Source organism: Chiloscyllium punctatum, chromosome 13 (genome assembly GCF_047496795.1).
Source record: "Chiloscyllium punctatum isolate Juve2018m chromosome 13, sChiPun1.3, whole genome shotgun sequence".
Taxonomy (NCBI): domain Eukaryota; kingdom Metazoa; phylum Chordata; class Chondrichthyes; order Orectolobiformes; family Hemiscylliidae; genus Chiloscyllium; species Chiloscyllium punctatum.
The window spans coordinates 94,434,011-94,456,343 of NC_092751.1; the positions used below are offsets into that span (position 1 = coordinate 94,434,011).

The 22,333-nt window shown below is 39.8% G+C and overlaps 1 protein-coding gene across 3 annotated transcripts in view; it reads left to right on the forward strand.

The window, feature by feature from the left end:
- The first annotated feature begins 243 nt into the window (after positions 1–243).
- Positions 244–22,333, forward strand: part of lrmda (leucine rich melanocyte differentiation associated) — an 891,213-nt gene continuing 869,123 nt past the window's right edge. For 2 of the 3 annotated variants that reach the window (XM_072583307.1, XM_072583309.1), the window contains exons 1-2: positions 244–462; positions 2,564–2,721. In XM_072583307.1, the coding sequence (XP_072439408.1) occupies positions 2,599–2,721 (123 nt within the window). In that variant the 5' untranslated portion in view covers positions 244–462; positions 2,564–2,598. The remainder of the gene's footprint in view (positions 463–2,563; positions 2,722–22,333) is intronic. The other variant, XM_072583308.1, reaches the window with a different exon arrangement.

The following is a 22,333-nucleotide window of genomic DNA, read 5'->3' on the forward strand; positions in this document are numbered from 1 at the left end:
CTTTTTTACATAACAAACCATTGTCAGAAATCTTACGTCGTATCGACTAACTAAAATTACACATTTAAGTTGCTCTCGACGTTTGTTTAAAAAAACTCTCCAGCTAAACAAACTTCCCATACACAGTTTTTACAAAAACACATTGTACCACAATTGCATACAGTGTAATTGGAAGCTGATTGCCAAGTCCGATTGCTCCTCCTTTTCTACGTTTTGGCACCGACTTCCGTTCCGAATCAGCTGACAGGAGTGCGGAAGTGTAGTACTCTTGTATATTTACATATGCAGCTCGTTGCTTCAGTATAGTGGTACTTTCAAATAAACCTTTTACAAATGAGAATTGTGGCTGGATAGCTTGAATAGTCGTGAAAATAAAGCAAACGTCGAAATTTAATTCTTTTAGAAATTAGAACGTCAGTGATGGCAAGTAACGATCTAGGCATCGTTGTTGATGGAACTCAAGTAAGTGTGAAGTACTTAAGCATTCGCCTTTATTACTTACACAATAAAATGAATCATTGTTATAATGCTTCACATGTAGGTACACTACGCTATTTAATATCTTGTAGTTTTTTTCAGTTTGTAACGTTTTCTCTGCGTTTTACGACTTTGTCAGCTGACTAGCTGCAGAATCATGTTATTCTGCAGTGTCTTCATATTTTAAACCATTCACTTGTAAGAGTTTATGAACTAACGTTTTATCTAATCAATATGAAGAAGCAGAATTCCTTAGTTTTAGTATGCAATTAAAATTAAATTTATGGGCTTCCATTTGGAAAAGCACCTTCTTACAGTTCATTTTGCTAGAAAAGGCATGTCAGCATCTGAGGCAATTAATTTAAGTATTTGTTGTATAATTGGGAAACATTTCTGATTTGTAATACTTTCTGATTGTCAAAACAACAATACCAGAAAGTGCAGGTTCTGTGTCATTCAGGACATGTTTAAGATATTCTCTATAAGGTTGGATAATCAATAGCTGGACTGTATTGTATGAAGGTTGAATGAGGCAGTCTCATGGAAGTGTTTGATCTTTAGAGTCAAAATTATTGCAATTGGTTTCTGGAATAATGTAATTAAGTGGGGCAAACTGTTCTTGTGATTAGTATTGGTTGTGCAAACAATTATATCAAGTTTAGTTGCTAAAATATTTTAATGTGTCTAGTTATTACCCATTTGTCTTTAAGTTGAAAGTGTAATTATTTCTAATAAGTGAGACCACTCTATTTGCGTAACAGTAGCAGATGAGAACTGTTGTTTAGTTTCCAGTCACGAATATTTAAAATGTGATTAAATTCAACACCTCTACCTTTATTCTCTGTTACACATAAACCACTTTTAACATTGCTAATAATCTTTCAAGGGAATTGTCTTGAAGGAGTTACTGAATTCACATTGTTGTGAATGTTGTGAAGCTGGTCTACATTAATAGAGCTATGGCTGTTGTATCAATATTTTTCAATTCTGTATATCAATACCCACTACTTGTACAATGGATTTCAAAGAACTAACCAGCTTTAATTGTTTTTCTCCAACTTCAGTGTACTTTTGTTTTTAAAAAGGTCTCTTTTGTGGAAGTTTGTGGCAAACAATGCAGTCTGAAATAAAGGACACGTTAAAAGCAGCATTATCTTTGGTTTGACACTAAACTCAAAGGTCTTGTTGCTAGAGTTAGACATGTTTACTGGTTGCTGTGTCAAGTGGTACTAATCAATAAAACAGTTTCCCAATGTGAATTTCTCCAGTCATTGGAAAAAGCATGGGGTCTTGAGTGTATTATTTCAGTTATAATTTGCAAATCTAATGTTTTGGGACTCTGATCCAGAAAATGTGTCAGACTTGTCTGACGTCTGACACAGTGTGATGTAATTTTGGATGGTGACATCACATTTGCGGGCAATGACCTGGAGGTTCTGGTGGGTCCAATGATACAAAGAAGGGCTCTTTCCTTCAGACTTCCCGGCAGCCTGGACAAAAATAGTCACAGGGATCATAATACCCTGTGTGGTGCTGAAAGAAAGTTAATAACTTGTGCTCTGCAAGTGTAAGTGTCTGCCTGCTACTTCATTGTCACAAGGCCACCAGTACTCCCTCTAGCTCTATCATGCACATGTCTCTTAATAAGACTATTAGAGCACAATGTCATTATTGCATCAGCATGTCCACTCACTTGCCCACCTTATCCTTCCAAACTTTACTCTTCCAGTCCTCTGCAGTCCCTATTCATTTAGTAGGGGAGCCTCGCCACTTCTCCCACCTTGCATTGCAACTAACCATTCTCTTCCATATCAAACTCACACTCTCGCTCTGTCATTTTGGTTAAAAGAAACAGGCAGAGAGGGCAAAGACTAGCAAAAGGATAGCATAAGTTAGTCTCCTTACTCTCTCTGAGGAAAAATACTGGAAAAGAAGGTGACCAGTTACGTGGGAATGAGCAACCAGCCATCTAAGCTTCATTGTACTGTGCTGTGCTACATTGTTGTGCCATTGATGCCAATGTTAACATTCTTAACCTGCACAAGTTTTTAGCCCATTTACGCAACTAATTCCTCCTCTTATGCAGACACTAGTGGAACTCAGTGAACCACCCTAAGGAAGATGCCATCCGCACTGAACCTCTATTTTATCACCACTTCAAGGGATGCACCAACAAGGCTTTCACCTGCATGGAGAATTTTACATCCATGGATTTTATTTCTAAATGAGACTGGAGCACAATTGGTGAGCACATCACTTACAGATCTCTGCACCTTGTCAAGGGAAAAAAAGGTCCTTATTACCAGAGATCAAGCACCAGCTCAGTCTCAAATTGGAGAAAGTCCCCTGCATTTTGACAAGGTCATTGGACAAAATCATCGAGGCTCTTCAGAATATCAGCCAGGTTTTTACAAAAGCAGTTGGTAAACTGATTTGAAAGATAGAATCGTTCACAAACAGTATTGGTTCTGTGCTAACTGTCTGACCTTCTCCTTAGATTGGCTACTGCCAATGAGAGCCACAGGTAGCACACTGGTTACACGCACAAACCTATGCTATATTGCTGTGATCATAGATGTATGCTTTCAATGGCAAAGTGAGAGAACAATAAGGGACTCCAATCTTGCTTTGAGAGTTGCCAGTAAGCACCCACAGGAATGGCCAGACACACACAGGACCCAAAATGTCATCCTCTCAAGAGGTGCTTGGTCCTTTTCTCTCCCTTGCCTGTGATACTAAAGTCAGCAGAAGTCCAAGCTTGAAAAGATAACCCTATATTTAGGCAGAACAAACTTAGTGGGCCTGGGCTTTCTAGGCATGAATGTCCCCATGGCCAACCAGCCAAGTATTCCAGATCAACAAGGCCAACTACAAAGGTATGCTCCACCCTCGCTACAGATTTCAGGACTGCACTTAGGCAAAGTTGGAGGGAAAGGAAACAAAAAACCTGCTGAAGGCACATAGACGGCTCAGGGGATACTTTGTAAGTAAATATGCTTTCTTAAAATGCCTAATTGTAGTCTCTTCATAGCTGTCAATCCTGGTAAACCTGCTCCCATTTGAGATATATACAGCCTCTTCAAACATCTCATGGATGAAAGATGTAACAGCCGAGCATTGCTCAATTCTTGCAAGCAGCTGGCTCCTTGGCTGTGGAAGCATGCATACATCCTTGAACTTTCAGATGTGGGCACTTGGTTGAACATATGAATGTGTTTGCCGTGTACGCTGTTGGTACATGCTGCAGGTGTGATATTGTTGTAGCATGTTGCTGCTCCCTTGATCATTGCTTGCTTTGTAGGGTGACCAGTTTGAAAAGAAAATGCAAGCCAGAGAGCCTGGCAGCCACCAAGGCAGTGAAAAGTTATTTGCATGGTGAGGAAGTTAGCCATAAGATGTCCTATACGCATGTGTGAGATGTAAGTGTGTCGTACGCTCAGTGACCTGGCAGAAGCATGTATGTTGTATATCCCTGAGCTCCAACATGAAGGGCTGAAGTGTTGAGAGAGTTGGCCCAAAAGCAGCCACAGTGATCTCGTGAGGCTGATGGCCAGGTGATGCTGTCTTGTGTGGATGAAGGATGGAAGAGGATTATGCTAATGGACCATATAGGAAAATGGTGTTGAAGATGGGAGGCCTGGAGGAGCAAGGAAAAAGCTCTGACCTTCATGTAGGGAATTGGCATTGTCTAGTTTCTCCTAGAAGGAGTGGAGAATCAAAACTGCATAGAAATTAGGCAAGATTAGCTAATAATGAGAAGCAAATTCACAGATAATTTCCCTATTTTATTAGTGAGATTCAAATTTGAATGTAGGGTTCAAACCTAAAGGGAAAATTGAAAATCTTTCTTATGTTAAGATTTTTTTTTGAAATTTCACTGTATTTTTCTTTTCTGCCTTACACCACTCAAAGAAAATTTTTACTGTCCATTGTTGATGATCCCTGCTGCTTTCATTCCTGCCCTGAAAAAAAGTATCTGCGGATATAAAGGAACATACAAACTAGGAGCAAAATTAGATCATCATTTGGTCCCTTGAACAGCCATTGTCATACTAAATGGCAATGCAGGATTTCACCACATTTCAACTATTTCTGGTTAACGTTTCATTCATTTATCAAAAATCTACCTACCTCTTCTTTTTGAGAAAACAGTCTGCTTTCACTTTTTTTGTGGAAGAGAATGCCAAAATCTCATCTTTGGGAAAATATTTCTCCCCATACTGCGACATATGTGACCCTCTTAGTTTTAACCACTGACCAATGTTTCTCAATTCTGTCACAAGAAGGAACATCCTTTCCAGATCCATCTGATTAAGTCCTCTCAGAATCTTAATGTTTCAAATCAAGATGTGTCCTTTTTTTTTCTGGAGTTTTTCTAAACCTAGATTTTTTTTTTAAAAAAACTAGATTGTCCAACCTTACCTCAAAAGGCAACCCAGTCCAGTAAAACCTCCCTGAACTGCTTCCAAAGTATTTACATCTTTCCTTAGAGGTAACCAATACTGTACATGCAATGAGATCTTGCCAATATCTTGTGTAATTGAAATACAACCTCCTACTTTGTTTTCAGTTACTATCACAATAGTAACTGCCTGACCTGAGTACTTCCATCACGTTCTGGCGTTATCCCAGTACTTAATATTTTCATGGGGCATTGAGGAATGAAAACATGATTTTTTCCTCCTCCAATTAAGGGGCCTTGTTTCAGATCAGATGGGATTTCTGAGTCCCATTGAGTTAGATGGAGGCACAAGTTTGATCCAAGTTTGCTGTTGTATTGATGTATATCTGGTGCTCAAAGTCATTGACACTAGGGAAGTGCCCTGATAATTAGTACTACAGGAAGGATATTATTAAACTGAAGAAAAAATTCATCAGGATGTTGCTGGAAATGGAAGGTTTGAGATATAGACTGGAAGGGCTGGGACTTCATTTCACTGGAGTGTAGGAGGTTGAGAGGTGACATTTATTGAGGTTTAAAAAATCATGAGGGGTATCGATAAGGTGAATGAAAAAGGTCTTTTTCCCTAGGGTGGGGGAGTTCAAAACTAGGCATATTTTTAAGGAGAGAGGAGAAAGATTTAAAACAGACCTGAGGGGCCATGTTTTGAGAGGTTCGTGTGTACAATGAACTGCCAGAGAAAGTGGTAGATGTCAGTATAGTTACAACGTTTAAAGCCATTTGGATAAGTTCTCGAATAGGAAAGATTTGGAAGGATATGGGCCAAACACAGGCAAGTGGAACGAGTTTAGTTTCAGAAACAGTCAGTATGGACTGGTTGGCCTGAAGGATACTTTTCCATGCTATATGACTCTGACTCATTTAGTTCTAAATTGTAAAAGAGGATAGTAAATCATTTTTTTGAAGGAGACTTTGGAAGATTGAGGACTGACCCCAGTGGCTGCCAAGGTTTCCATCCTCTAGTGACATGCAGCCAAGGTAACTTGTTGTTATCCCTGACCCTGCATATTTTGACCAATACTATTCGAGAGTATCGGCAGACGTAATCCTGATGTAAATGTTGGGTTTGTCATTTGTGTACAAGCTGTGATATATTTTAATACATATTATTCAACTTACTTATTCAAAGCATGGCTCTGTTGTGACATTTTGAAGCTTTTTGTTTCATGTTCTCCAAGAGCATGTCGTTGTTCTGTATTGAAGCAGATGTCCATTGATTTGGCGGTTGAAGTCACTTCAAAGTGGATTGTCTGACCCAGATTAGGTGAATTGCTTAACCAGTATCCAAGATCTTGTCATGAATGATACTGACCAGACCAATGGGGAAGGCTGACACTCTTAATTTGTGAAACTTATTTCAACTTGTGCAAGCATGAACATCTTAACAGTTTTTCTTCATTTCTACAGCAATTTGATTAGTAACACTGTCACTTTTTCTAAATTCTTCTATTGACAAATACTTTTTCCTGTAAAGCTGAGTTGTGATCAGGGTTCAAGGATTCATCAGTGAATCTCTGCTTTGCCATCAGGTTAACATTCTGGGACAAATGAAACTGTTTGGTCTGATCTGATTTTATGTAACTGCACTACTGTTAGGCCAGAGTAGAAGTATAATTTATATTATTCATTTATGGACTTTGGGTGTCACTGGCTCGGCCTTAATTTATTGCCCATCCATAATTACGCAGAGGTCAGTTAAGACTCAAATAAATTGCATGATTCTGTAGTCACAGGCTAGACCTGGTAAGGACAGCAGATCTCCTTCCCTCCAAGACAGTAGTGAACCAGGTAAGTTTTTATGACAATCGATAATAGTCTGAATGAGACTAGCTTTGTATTGCAGATTTTTATTGAATTCAAGTTTCATGATCTGCCATGGTGGAATTCAAACCTGTGTCTAAGAACAGTGGCCTGGGCTTCTGGATTAGTAGTCCAGCGCTACCATGACACAACTGCTTCCCATGATCATTGTTTTATTTAATTATGTTATTTAAGTGCAAAATAGTCTAATTTATTGGTTTGTTTTTTTATGTTCTGTACTTTTATCAGTATAGTAGATTGTTAATTGTCATCTGAATTATTAAGTTTTTTTTTAAATAGGTTGTTCTTTTCTTTGGAGAGATTTGGAGTTAAACCTATAAAAGCTAAATGGGCTTATTGTTCACTTGGGATGCTTTACCTCCCAGATTACTTTATATATAAAGGTACATTTGTGTTTATAGAAAGTGTAGGCCTGCCTGTAAAAACAGTCTTTGTACTGGGCATGGGAAAAGTATCTGGAAAAATTCCTGAATCATAATCTGGATCTCCTCAATCATTGGGGAACACATAGAGGTCAGAAACAATTAAGTCCCGTTATCTATGATAGAATCTGCCCCTCAATATGATTAAATGGATTCCATAGCTGGATATTTCATGCTGGTGTATTTTCTTATCAAATACTCAAAACATGAAGTAATTTTGACATTTATTACCATTCAGCTACCATTTTTACTTTATAAGAATGTTTGCTGTTTTTGTTTCAATTCCATTACTTTGAAGAAAATACCCACATTTATTAAACTCATGTGCTTTACACAGTTGCATTCTTAACTGAAAAAAATGATGCTAGATGTTTAACTATTAGAAAACCTTTTGCTTTTTGTTAATGACAATAACTGATAAGTGATCTGGTGTGCTAGAAAAGAAAGCAGTAAAATAGAAATAACCACACTGTAGGCAAACTTGGCAATCCTTTCAAAATTCATTAGTTCTGTCTTTTTCTCCATGTTAACATCACATTGCTGATTTTGAGATAGCCTTTAGTATGCCAACAGGTATGCATTGTGTCCTGCTGATTCTTTAGCACAGAGCATTGATTCTTCATTGAATTGAGCAATTTGGCTCTGTATGCATTTACAAGTGCACTAGTTACAAATAGTAGTTTTTCAAGGATTTGTTCAGTAGGTGAATTTGTGTTGATAATTTGACAAAGTGTAGTCTGACTAGTTGAGCCTGCAGCAAGACTGAAGTATGTCATCTTTCAAGTCCTCAATACTTTTGAAATTCAGGTACTGTTGTTATAAGAGTCAAAAATGAATGATTGCTGAAAACAGAGCTTTAACAATTATTGTGAATGGCAAGGTTGGAAACAGCACTTCTACTGCTGCTAGAAGTAAAACTAACAACAATATTGTTGAATTAATATGTAACTTGCATTGTCTTCCAGAAATGAGATGGACTAATGACTGTCATTTAGCAATTTCCAGTTGGCTTGTTTTTAAAAAAATGTGTAATAAAAATTCTGTACATTTCTGGGTAATTACCGAAATTATTAATTTATTAATTAGGTAAGAATTGTATATTATGGATCAGACCAAACCTCCTCAAAATATATTAAGATGAAGGGAAAACCCTAACTTTTTTTTATTTTAAAGGCAAGTGCCAGATGTTGCATTCTGGATGAATTGGATTGGAAAACTACCGTGCTTGAAGCAAAATGCAATTTATTCATACACTATAGTTAAAATAAAGCAAAAGAAAAAAGAAATCAGATAACTTGATACTATGTACAATTAACAGAATGATAGATTATTTAATGACTAAACAGTAACTGTTCCAATATAGTAACAATCCATAAACACATCCTGGGCTAAAGGCAAATTCAGTAAAATAGATTGTCTGTCAGACAATTCTACAGTCCAGGAGGAAAAACATCAAGAGAAAGCTCTGAGTGAGAGTTAGGGAGAGATGTACTGCAGCTTCCAAACCCAGCTTCAAGATCCTAGAAGCTACTACTGAAAAATAAAAACTAAAAAATTCTAGTTCTCTGGGAGGTTGTCCTGCCCATTCATGTTGCTTCTATTGTTTTCTACTTTGCTTACTTTAGAGGCTTTCAATAGACAGCTCTGTCTTAAAATCACACTTCAAAAAAAGGAACAAAATATAGCTCTTCAAGACATTGTATCATCACATATAGAAGGAATACACTTTTTAAGCCTTTTTAAAATGGGATAGCATTTTAGTATTTTTCTGTTCGTTACACAAATGTGCATGATAGAAATGAATGAATTTTGAGAAATGAAAAATTGTAGTGTTACTTTAATTAAGGGTTTAATTATTATGGATTTGGGATACATGCTATTGAATCTTACAGAATTTAGTTGAATTATTTGTCAGAGGTGTTTATCTTCAAAACAATACTAGTCGCTGTTTAATTTTCTTTGATATTATGACTGAATTTAAGTCCGAATCAACATTGTTATGCAGTGATATATTTAATTTTTTTTTGAATAGTTCCATATTGAAAAATTCAATTTAAATAATTAATTAGTTTGAATCCAAGGTTAACAGATCTTTGTTTTGATTCTAATATGATTCACTCAGCCTTTCATCCATCTGAGGTGGGTAAAATGACTAACCAGAACTTGTCAGCTTTTATATGTTATCAGCCTTGGCCGCATGATGGCTTTTTTATTTAGGTACAGTTGAGTGCTGAACTGAATTTGGTTGGCACTTTGGTACAGTTCTAAGGTAATGTTGACTTGGAGATGTTGATCCTTGGATTAGACATTGCATCCCATCTGACTTTTTCAGGTGCATGTAAAATATCCTATGGCACTAATCGAGGAGTTGCTGAGTGTTTTCCTGTTGTTCTGCCTCCCATAATTGTTTTAGGTATTTTGTAAAACTTTAAAGGACAATAATTAGTATCGGTAAATTATCCTGTTCGAATAGTAATAATATGTGTTTCTCTGGATTTGAATTTCCGAAGGGTTTCTTTAAATGTGTACTTTCTTATTTATCCTTTTTTGGGTATGTATGAGTTGGCGATTGTCTGTCTGCAAAGCCACAGAAACTCTGTTGCACTAATCATGAACATGAGCTCTGTACCTCTGTCAAGTTTGGAAAAAATCTATGTCAAGTTGTTTACTTGCTAATTTTGGAGATACTTGAATATGTTATGCTTTAGTGTTTCTCTCACTATTATAAGTATTCTATTTTTTTGCACTTTTGTTTTTGGCTGCCATTTGTGGAGTCAGCATAGAGTGAGAGTCAGATGTACAGCATAGGAACAGACCCTTTGGACCAACTGGTCCATGCTGACCAGCTATCTCCACTAAATCTAGTCCCACCTGCCAGCATCTGGCCCATATCCCTCAAACCCTTCCTAGTCATAAACATATCCAGATGTCTTTTAAATGTTGCAATTGTACTAGTCTCCACCACTTCCCCTGGCAACTCATTCCAAGCATGCACTACCCTCTGCGTGAAAACGTTGCCCTTTAGGTCTCTTTTATGTCTTTCCCCTCTCACTCTAAACCTATGCCCTCTAGTTCTGGAATCCTCCACCCCAAGGAAAAGACTTGTCTATTTATCCTATCCATGCCCCTCATAATTTTATAAACCTCTATTAGGTCACCCCTCAGCCTCCGCTCCAGGGAAAACAGCCCTAGCCTATTCAAACTCTCCCTATAGCTCAAACCCTCCAACCCTTGCAACATCCTTATAAATCTTTTCTGAAGCCTTTCAAGTTTCACAACATCTTTCCAATAGGAAGGAGACCAGAATTGCACGCAATTGATAATTATTCCGTAACGTATTGTTTTAAACTTCTGAAACCATAGTGTAAAGTACTTTCGTACTTCACACAGATCCAAGTTTTATATTGTTTACATTGTGTTTTGAAATGGTAACTAAATTTAATTGTTTTTCTAGGCACAGTAATTGAAGCACTTAACTAATTGTTATGAAGCAGTATCCTTTATTTGTCAATATTAGATTGACTGTATATTTCTTTTATCTTTTCCAAAAAAAATGGCATTGATGAATAAGAGCATGTTTATGGCAAGCAATTACTGTAATGTTTGTGCTTTATAGTTTGAGCTATTGTTGACACCTATTTCAGTGTCAAAAAAAACTCTATTTGTACACTGCACTCTTGGTCAATGTTGAAGACAAGTGTGACTCAACAGAAGGGAGATCATTGGCTGTGCCAAGTTTTGGTCATTAATTGATTCTATACTCAATATTGCATGAAGAGAAAAGAGCAATAGTGTTTAGGATGTGGTTGTGATGCCAAGTGTTTGTTTGCCATTTTTGTCGATTGTAATTTTGCATTTGCTGTCTTGTCGGGCTTTTCTGTTTCTAATTTTCACTTGTATGTTTTTGAGGCAGACCCTAACAAAACAGAAACTTTACTGAAAGTAGAAAGGGAATGAGGAGAACCTAGGAAGTAAACTGACTGTTCTTGTTTCTAAGGAAACAAAAACAAGCTGAAGTTTGGAAACCAAAACTTCTGGCAAACTCATCCATTTAACAGATTTAAAAGGATCAACTAATGAGCCCACTAGCATAGAACAGGTAGGTTGAAGGCAGATTCCATGTCCAGGAGCTGAGACACAAGCTTCTACAGCTGTTTCTATTGCTGGAAAATGACATTGGGTGTTTGCCATGCAGACAGAGTTGAGCAGATGTGTCACTTATGATGATTGTGTCCATGGAACTCGGGCTCGTTTTGTGCTTCTATTAGCTGGGAATCAGACTAGCTCCTTGAGGGAAAGGAGCTGAAATTCTTATTGAAAGCGACTGAGTTTAAAGAACTTTATGACAGAGTGTGATTGCTTAAAATCTAATTGTAATGCTGATCTAACTTGTAAGATCTAAAGTTGCATCTGCCATTTAATGTGTAATTTGTAATTTATATTCAATCATAGTTTTCCTGTTAATTCATGTTTAACTTGTTAATTCTGGCAGCTATTGTACAGATTATATTTGGTGTTTGTTTTGTTGACCTTTTGTGCGATTAAAAATTCTTTCTTTTTTTTAAACCAGGGAATTTTATTGCTTCACCTTTTTCGTTTTAGTAAAAAGTTGTGATTTTCTTAGCTTTTTTTTAAAACTGATCTTAACAGATCTGAACAGTATGTAACAACAATAAACAAAGCATTTATTTTCAAAATTTCTGAGTTGGAATTGGTGAATATACAAAACCTTTTAATTTACAACGTGACCCAAATAAACAAAACTGTTGTTGTTCAGAGCTTAAATGCAAATTATTGAAGTTGAGAGTAAAATGCACAAATTGGTAGCTACTATTTAAATTTTAGGACAAAACATTTCTTAATTATACATGATTTTTTCCATTTTTCTTGGCCTGGTTATTTGTTTGTGATTTTTATGCCATAACTAATCATAGAAACTTCGGAGCAGGAGGAGGTCATTCAGCCCTTTTTGAGTCTGCTCCACCATTCACCAAGATCATGGCTGATCATCCAATTCAATAGCCTAATCCTACCTTCTCCCCATAACCTTTTGGCCCCATTTACCCTAAGTGCTACATCGAGCTGCTTCCCTGCATACAATCAATGTTTTGGCATTAACTACTATTTCCTGTTGCAATGAATTCCACAGGGTCACTATTCTTTGGGTGAAGAAATATCTCCTTATCTCCATCCTGAATGGTCCACCTGAATCCTCAGACTGAGAGACACCCTGGTTTTGCACATACCTACCATCAAGAACATCCACTCTGTATATACTCTTTCTCGTTCTGTTAGAATTTTATACGTCTCTGAGATTTCGCTCCCTCCCTCCCTCCCCCAACCTATCTGAACTCCAGCAAATACTGTCCTAACCGAGTCAATCCTTCCTCATATGTCAGTCTTGCCATACCTAGAATTAGCCTGGTAAACCTGCTGCACTCCCTCAAGAGCAAGAACACCCATCTTCCAAAAAGGAACTGCATGTAGTATTCTAGGCTTAGCCTCACCAAGGCCCTATATAACTGCAACAACAAATCACTGCTCCTATACTCAAACTCTCACAATGAAAGCCAATATACCATTTGCCTTCTTTATTGCCTGCTGCACCTGCATACCTACCTTCAGCGACTGGTGCACAAGGATACCCAGGTCCCACTGCACACTCCCCTGTCCTAATTCAGGTTGTAATCTGCCTCCTTGTTTTTGCCTCAAAAGTGAATAACCTCGCAGTTATCCAAATTTTACTGCATCTTCCATTGATTTGCCCACTCACCCAACCTGTCCAGATCATGCTGAAGTATCTCTGCATCTTCGTCACAGTTCACTCTCCCACCCAACTTTGTATCATCTGCAAATTTTGAGACATTGTATTTTGTTCCCTCATCCAGATCATTAATATATATTGTGGATGACTAGGGTCCGAGCACTGATCCCTGTGGCACCCCACTAGTTATTGCTTGCCAATTTGAAAAGGACCCATTCCTGATTTTGTTTCCTCTCTGCCAACCAGTTTTCTATCCATTGCAGTTTTAACTTGGAAGATTGTACCATGCTGTGTTTTGACCTCAACTGAGAACATAACCATACGACCTTTTTCTAGGTCAGAGTGGTTGCCAACAAGTAACTATCCTGTTAGGTGAGAGCAACCTATAGATTGTTATCTCTTTCTACAAGTCAATGCTTAATTTTACTTTGTTCCTTGATCTTGCTGGGAAATCTGAGGTAGGATATTGTCATATGAGGAATCTAGCTGAAAATGTGTTGCTGGAAAAGTGCAGCAGGTCAGGCAGCATCCAAGGAACAGGAGAATCAACGTCTCGGGCATAAGCCCTTCAGGAATGAGGAAAGTGTGTCCAGCAGAGATAAAAGTTAGGGAGGAGGGACTTGGGAGATGGGCGTTGGAAATGCGATAGGTGGAAGGAGGTCAAGGTGAGGGTGATAGGCCGGAGTGGGGTGGGGGCGGAGAGGTCAGGAAGAAGATTGCAGGTTAGGAAAGCAGTGCTGAGTTCGAGGGATTTGACTGAGACAAGGTGGGGGGAGGGGAAATGAGGAAACTGGAGAAATCGGAGTTCATCCCTTGTGGTTGGAGGGTACCTAGGCGGAAGATGAGGCGCTCTTCCTCCGTCATGTTGTTATGGTCTGGTGATGGAGGAGTCCAAGGACCTGCATGTCCTTGGTGGAGTGGGAGGGGGAGTTGAAGCGTTGAGCCATGGGGTGGTTGGGTTGGTTGGTCCAGGTGTCCCAGAGGTGTTCCCTGAAACGTTCCGCAAGTAGGTGGCCTGTCTCCCCAATATAGAGGAGGCCACATCGGGTGCAGCGGATGCAATAGCTGATGTGTGTGGAGGTGCAGGTGAATTTGTGGCGGACATGGAAGTATCCCTTGGAGCCTTGGAGGGAAGTAAGGGGGGAGGTGTGGGCGCAAGTTTTGCATTTCTTGCGGTTGCAGGGGAAGGTGTCGGGAGTGGAGGTTGGGTTGGTGGGGGGTGTGGACCTGACGAGGGAGTCACGGAGGGAGTGGTCTTTTCGGAACGCTGATAGGGGAGGGAAATTGCGGTCTTCTTCAAAGACCGCAATTTCCCCCCAGACATGGTTGACGATGCCCTCCACCACATCTCTTCCACTTCCTGCTCCTCCGCCCTTGAGCCCCACCCCTCCAACCGCCACCAGGATAGAACCCCACTGGTCCTCACCTACCACCCCACCAACCTCCATGTACAGCGTGTCATTTCCGCCACCTCCAAACGGACCCCACCACCAGGGATATATTTCCTTCCCCTCCCCGATCAGTGTTCCGAAAAGACCAATCCCTCCGTGACTCCCTCGTCTGGTCCACACCCCCCACCAACCCAACCTCCACTCCTGGCACCTTCCCCTGCAACCGCAAGAAATGCAAAACTTGCGCCCACACCTCCCCACACCTCTGGGACACCCGGACCAACCAACCCAACCACCCCGTGGCTCAACACTTCAACTCCCCCTCCCACTCCACCAAGGACATGCAGGTCCTTGGACTCCTCTATCGCCAGACCATAGCAACACGACGGTTGGAGGAAGAGCGCCTCATCTTCCGCCTAGGTACCCTCCAACCACAAGGGATGAACTCTGATTTCTCCAGTTTCCTCATTTCCCCTCCCCCCACCTTGTCTCAGTCAAATGCCTCGAACTCAGCACCGCCTTCCTAACCTGCAGTCTTCTTCCTGGCCTCTCCGCCCTCACCCCACTCCGGCCTATCACCCTCACCTTGACCTCCTTCCACCTATCGCATTTCCAATGCCCCTCCCCAAGTCCCTCCTCCCTACCTTTTATCTTTAGCCTGCTGAGCACACTTTCCTCATTCCTGAAGACGGGCTGATACCCGAAACGTCGGTTCTCCTGTTCCTTGGATGCTGCCTGACCTGCTGCGCTTTTCCAGCAACACATTTTCAGCTTAGATTTAAATGTGCCAATTTTTAAATGACAGATTTGTACCAGAAGCTGAGTTGAGAGTAGTAAAATTCATTTTAATTTGCTCTGAGACAAAGGTAAATTGCAAGTTAAATCTTGATTGAATTCAAATGTGTGACCCTGCTGGAGTACATACTTAATCCATTGCACCCAGCAGTCCCCTAATTGAATCCTTTTCAGTATTTTTCTGTTCAATAATTACTACACTATACTTGAAATCAGCACTATATTTTATCGGGTTACTTCAAGGTGCAATGTCTAAAATGTGTGAAATAATTAGATTCTTGGACAAAAATGTAAATGTGATTGTTATATGAGAATATTATCATTTGTATATTTATATTGCTACAAAATTTTCAATTGTGAAATCAGTAATGTAACAAACAATTGATGGGTGGGGCTGCATAAGATGTAGTGTCTGCTTGGAGAAGCAAAGTTGGTTGCTTCTGTAAACAAATAAAAGAATAGTATTTTGACTATATAATAGCATCAGTCTGGCAATGTAGAAGTTGTTCATTCATGTCCTTTTGAACGGAGGACAATCTGCCAATTATCGTCCAATCTGTTCACTTGCACTTACAAGTAAAGTGATGGAAGATGTCACCAACAGTGCTATCGAGCAGTAATTAAACTGCTCACTGATGTTCACCTTTTGGTTCTGTCAGAACCACCTTAGCCCTGATTCAAACATTGACAAAAGAGTCAGAGGTTTGGTGATATTAAAGCTAAATTTGTCTGTGTGGGGGAATCAAGAAGGGCTAGCAACATTGGACCCAATTGGAATTGGGAAGGAAATCTCTCTTTATGGGAGTCGAACCTGGTTCAGAGGAATATGGTTGTGGGCAGTCATCTCAACTCCAAGACCTCACTGCAGGAGTTCATCAGGTATAGTATCCTAGGCCCAGCAACTTCAACTGCTTTGTTAGTGACCTTCTCACTCTCATGAAAATGAGGATGTTCGCTGGTAACTGCACAATCAACAACACTATTTATGATGACTCAGTTGCTGAAGCAGTTGTTATCCACATGCAACAAGACTGCTCAAGATCCATACTTGGGGTTGATAAGTGGCGAGTACAATTTACTCCACACATTTGCCAGGTAATGACCAGCTCCATCAAGAGTGTGTTCAACTATTTCTCCTTGATGCTCGATGGCATTACCATTGCTAAATCGTGGAGTTACCATTGACCAGAAAATGAATTGAACAAGTCATATAAATGCTGTGACTACAAGAGCAGATCAAAAGCTAGGAATTCTGCAGCAAGGAACTCACCTTCTGATTCCCCAAAGCTTGTCCTCCACTGACAATGGACAGATCAGAGGTATGATAGAACACTGCCAACCTGCCTGGATGAGTTCAACAGCAACAATACTCAAGAAGCTTGACTTCAAGGACAAAGTAGCCCTTTTGATTGTCACCACATCCACAAACATTCACTCCTTCCACCACTGAGGCTTAGTAGCAGAGTGTACCATTCAAAGGATACATTCTTCCAACGCTCTCAGGCATGAAAGGTTCACCTCAGGAGCCTGTGAGAGTTGGAGGAGTCTATCTTTTGAATGGTACACTCTGAAAGACATGTGCAGTAGATATGTGAGTACAACAATCAGCATTTCATCCAGACTTGGAATTATGTTCTTGCTCCTTCACTGTGTCAAAATCCTCAAACGCCAATCCTGATTGGATGTATCTGCACTCCAGTCACTTTAGGGATTCAAGGTTCTCAAGTGTAGTTATGATTTGGGCAATACACTGTTGTGTAGTCAGCGATGTCCACATCACGCGTGAACTTGTAACAAAGTTAGTGTAGCTCAATGAAGACAAATGAGTGGATGTTGGTATTGGGTGGGATCTATGCAGCAGAGATTTTACATAACTCCCTGTAAACTTACAGTTTAAGGTGGGGTGGCCACGTGGCCATTTGAATAGTGAAGCATGGAGATGAAAAATGTTGAAAATTTTAGTAGCAGAGATAAGGTGATGGTATGGAGTTAGATTAAAGAGGATTTTGAAGCACAAATAGGATCAGAAGCCATATTTGGCATTGAATAGGTTTCTGTGGTTGTGAATATTCTGGAGTTCAAAGTATATATACATAGAGGTTTAAATGGAGGAATGCTTAGACTTCCCAATGTTCAGCTGGAATTTTTTTTTTCCAAATGTCAGCTATATTGCAGCACTGAGCCTGAAAAAAGTTGTGCAAAGTGATGAGGTGGAGCTCGTTATCAAAAAATGCACATAGAAACGAACCCTGTTCCGAGGCTGATATTACCAAAGGACAATAGTCATTTTAGGAGATTTGAGATGATGATGATGATGTGGGAGTCAAAGGGAAACCATTACTAGAAATGGTTTACTTGTGAATGGATAGTTAGAGTAACAGCATACAAAAGGGAATCTAACAATGCCAAAAGCTGTGAAGAACATGAATAAAAATTTGATTCTCATTTGTTTGATTTCAACAATACAAGAATTCACTTCTTAAACTTTTGAACAAATTTAGTTGATACTTCTAATGCTTAAACCCATGGTCAAAGTGAGTACCAGTGGGTGTCTGCTATGGATGTCAGTGCTAGCATTCTCACCTGAGTCAGAAAGTATAGGTGAAGCCACACTTTAGGACTTGAGCACAAAATCTAGGCAAATGTTGTTGGCTTTTTTCCAACCTTCCCAGGTCTATTGCATTTACTTAGAATATCAGTTGCCCAAAGATGTCCCACAAGTGGGATATATCCATGTTCTCTTTAAGCAAGGTACGTAACAATTCTGCAATAATAGTAACACATCACAAGCTTACCCATATAATTGTTACAATTGCAAGTTACCCGGTTTATGTAGATTTAGCTAAGGACAAGACATAGGTGGTTAGTCTACTCCATTGCAGCCTCCAGTCATTGATCAGATGACTCGAGCCTGAGTTAGCAAACTCACTGAGGCACATTCTCTTATACCCTTTTTCCATGCAGCCTGTGTGACTAATCCTAGACATTATCTAGTCTTCAGCGATGATCAGTTAGGCCACTGGCAAAAACCATGTGATATCTACCACAGTGAGTTTGATCTTTTGATCATTGGGACATTTGCTTGTTCCCTCTGGAAGGAGACTTATCTGGTGGTTTTAATGAACCTTAAATCCCTGGTCAGGCTGCTCATTTATGCTATTTTAACATAGAACATAATAATGCAGTTACAGGCCCTTTGGCCCTCGATGTTGCGCCACCCTGTCATACTAATTTGAAGTTCATCCCACCTACACTATTCCATATGCCTGTCCAATGACGACTTAAATGCACTTTAAACTTGGCGAATCTACTACAGTTGCAGGCAAAGCATTCCATACCCTTACTACACTCTGAGTAGAAACTGCCTCTGACATCCGTCTTATACTTATCTCCCCTCACTTTAGAGTTGTGTCCCTTCGTGTTTGCCGTCCCCATACTTGGAAAAAGGCTCTCCCTGTCCACCCTATCTAACCCTCTGATTATCTTGTATGTCTCTATTAAGTCACCTCTCAACCACCTTCTCTCTAACGAGAACAGCCTCAAGGCCCTCGGCCTTTCCTCGTAAGACATACCAGGCAACATCCTAGTAAATCTCCTCTGTACCCTTTCCAAAGCTTCCACATCCTTCTTATAATGCGGTGACCAGAACTGTAGACAATACTCGTGTGGCCATACAGCTGCAGCATAACCTCCTGGTTCTGGAACTCAATCCCTCTATTAATAAAGGCCAAGACACTGTATGCCTCCTTAACCCTGTCAATCTGGGTGGCAACTTTCAGGGATCTGTGTACATGGACACAGAGATCTCTCTGCTCATCTGCACTCCCAAGAATCTAACCATTAGCCCAGTACTTTGCATTCTGATTACTCAGTCCAAAGTGTATCACCTCGCACTTGTCCACATTAAACTCCATTTGCCACCTCTCAGCCCAAATCTGTATCCTATCTATGTCTCTCTGCAACCTACTATATCCTTCGTCACTATCCACAACTCCACTGACCTTAGTGTCATCCGCAAGTTTACTAACCCACCCTTCTTAGCCCTCATCCAGGTCATTTATAAAAATGATGAACAACAGTGGACCCAACACCGACCCTTGCGGTATACTGTTAGTAACTAGACACCAAGCTGAACATGTTCCATCAACTACAACCCTCTGTTTTCTTTCAGCAAGCCAATTACTGATCCAAACTGCTATGTCTCCCACAATCCCATTCATCTACATTTTGTATATCCTACTGTGGTGAACCTTATCGATCATCTTGCTGAAATCCATATACACCACATCAACTGGTTTACACTCATCTACTTGTTTGGTCACTTTGTCAAAAAACTCAAGATTCGTTAGGCACAATCTACCCTTCACAAAACCATGCTGACTGTCCCTGATCAGATTATTCTTTTCTAGATGGTTATAAATTCTATCTCTTCTAACCTTTTCCAACACTTTACCAACAACTGAAGTGAGACTCACTGGTCTGTAATTACCAGGGTTGTCTCTAATACCCTTTTTTGAACCAGGGAACCACATTTGCTATCCTCCAGTCCTCAGGCAGTATTCCTGTAGACAATGATGATTTGAAGATCAATGACAAAGGCTCTGCAGTCTCTTCCCTTGCTTCCCAGAGGATCCTAAGATAGATCCCATCCGGCCCAGGGGACTTGTCTATTTTCACATTCTCTGCAGTATTTCTAATACCTCTTCCTTGTGAACCTCAATCTCTTCTAGTTTAGTTGCAAGTATCTCTGTATCTTCCTCGCCAACATTTTTCATTTTTTCGACAGTGTTCACTACAGAAATACTTATTTAGTGTTTCCCCTATCTCCTCTGACTCCACACACAACTTCCCACTATTATCCTTAATTGGCCCTAATTTAACTCTTGTCATTCTTTTATTCCTGACATACTTATGGAAGGCCTTAGGGTTAACCCTGATCCTATCCGCCAACAACTTCTCATGTCTCCTCCTGGCTCTTCTGAGCTCTCTTTTTAGGTCTTTCCTGACTTCCTTGTAACCCTCAAGCACCCTAACTGAGTTTTCACATTTTGTCCTAGCACAAGCCTTCCTCCTCTTCTTGACCAGGGATTCCACTTCCTTAGTAAACCACGGGTCACGCATTCTATATCTTCCTCCCTGTCTGACAGGGTGTGTCCTATTTATCTAGGACACACAGGAGCTTTTCCTTGAATATGCTCCACATTTTTAATGTGCTCATCCCCTGCAGTTTCCTTTCCCATTCTATGCTTCCTAAGTCTTTCCTAATTCCATTGTAATTTTCCTGGAGTTTTTCTGTCATCCAAGCACCTCGATATTTATACAGTGTAACCCTGTGATCAAAGGCGCTTTGTCAAATAGTACATTTTACATCCAATGCATTGAGTCTATTTTAAATTAGGACTTATCCAGACAGTGTTCTGAGCTACAACACCTAATCTAAACACATGCACAAACTTTCAGAAAACACTGAAGTCAACATCTGATAGACTGATCATTCCATGGGGAAAGCTTGTCTTTGCGTTGTACATTTCTGCGGACTCAGGAAATTTAGGGTTACTGCATACAATGTATCTGTGGTTCTGAGGAAATGCTGCACTATCTGAAGTGCCATATATTTAATGAGATTTTGAGATCCAGTATGTACTTTAGATTGATGTAAAATAATTCTATGACACTTTTTTGAAGAGCAAGATGTCTTCCTGGTGAATATTTATCTCTCAACCATCACTAAATATGATTATTGGTCGTAATCACTCTGCTGTTTGTGGACTGTGGCATGACCAAGGGTGATAAGCCTACCTCCCCAAAGGAAGCATTGAACTTTCAATTCCAACATGCCCCTTTTGAAAGAGGACTGATAGCAGTCATCTTGGCTGAAATATAAATTCAGGGCAGTCTAGAGAAGAATTTTATGACATTACACTTGTATAGAGTCCAGGAAGCTTCAAGCAGCATGATTAAAAAAGGAATAACAGTAATTGGTTGACTACCCAACATCCCTCTCAGCAGGAGGCCATTTCTTGCAGACAAACTTATGTTTTACCCTTCCAGGGATATGCAAATAAAGGTTAAAAGCAAGCTCTCACCCTGGACTTTGTGAATGTGTAAGTGGCCTGATGCCCTAGTATGTAGACTAGTATGCTTTGTAGATTACAGCTTTGCAACAGGTGTTCAATACCCTTGCATTACAGAAATGAAAAAGGAACAAAGTCTCTCTTTCAGTGCTGCCAGCCAGCCACTGATGAAAGGAACAAGGACAAAAAGAATTGTCAAACTCTGCCAGTAAATTCTACTATAATGACTGCAATGTTCTACTTCATGATATGCAGACTGATCCATATCTTTTATTGGACTTATTATTCCTAATACATGTGTATGTGTGTTGCATTTTTTTTCTTGCAGTTAATAACTCAAACCCACTTTAGCTCAAGCTTGGTTCATTGGCTCCTTTTTTTTTAAAACCTGATTTCCTTTTGGTTTTGGAGAAAGTTATCCACAAAAGAAGGATTTTTTTTTAATTAACCAATTGGGACCAACTGAGGGAGCAGGTGAATCATGAGCTGATTAAGTTTGTCTTCATCTATCTTCTTGGTCACATCTTTAAAACAATGTGGTAGACGTTGTCTGTGTGTACTTCAGCAAGGTCTTTGACAAGGTTCTGCATGGTTGATGGTAAGTAAGGTTAGACCACATTGGAACCAGGGAGTGCTATCCAATTGGATATAAAATTGGCTTGATGGTAGGAGACGGAGGCTGGTCGTAGAAGGTTGTGTTTTGGACTGGAGGACTGTGACCAGCAAGACTTGGTGCTGGGTTCACTTGTTTATCATATTTATGTAAATAATTTGGTTGAGAAAATAGGCACAGTTAATAATAAGTTGGTAAATGTCACCAAAATTGGTGGAATGGTAGATAGTGAAGAAGGCTATCTGAGAGCATTAGAAGATCTTGATCAAGGGTGTGAATGGGCCGAGGAGTGGCAGATGAAGTTTAATTTAGGTAAATGCAAGGTACTGAAGTTTGATAAAACACACTCAAAGTTCAGGTATGTAGTTTCATGAAACGGGCATCACAGCTAGACAGGGTGATGAAGGCGTTTGGCATGTCTGCCTTCACTGTATAGACAATAGAGTCTAGGAGTTGGGATGTCATGTTGCAACTGTACAAGACATTGAGGCCACTTTTGGAGTACTGTGTCCAG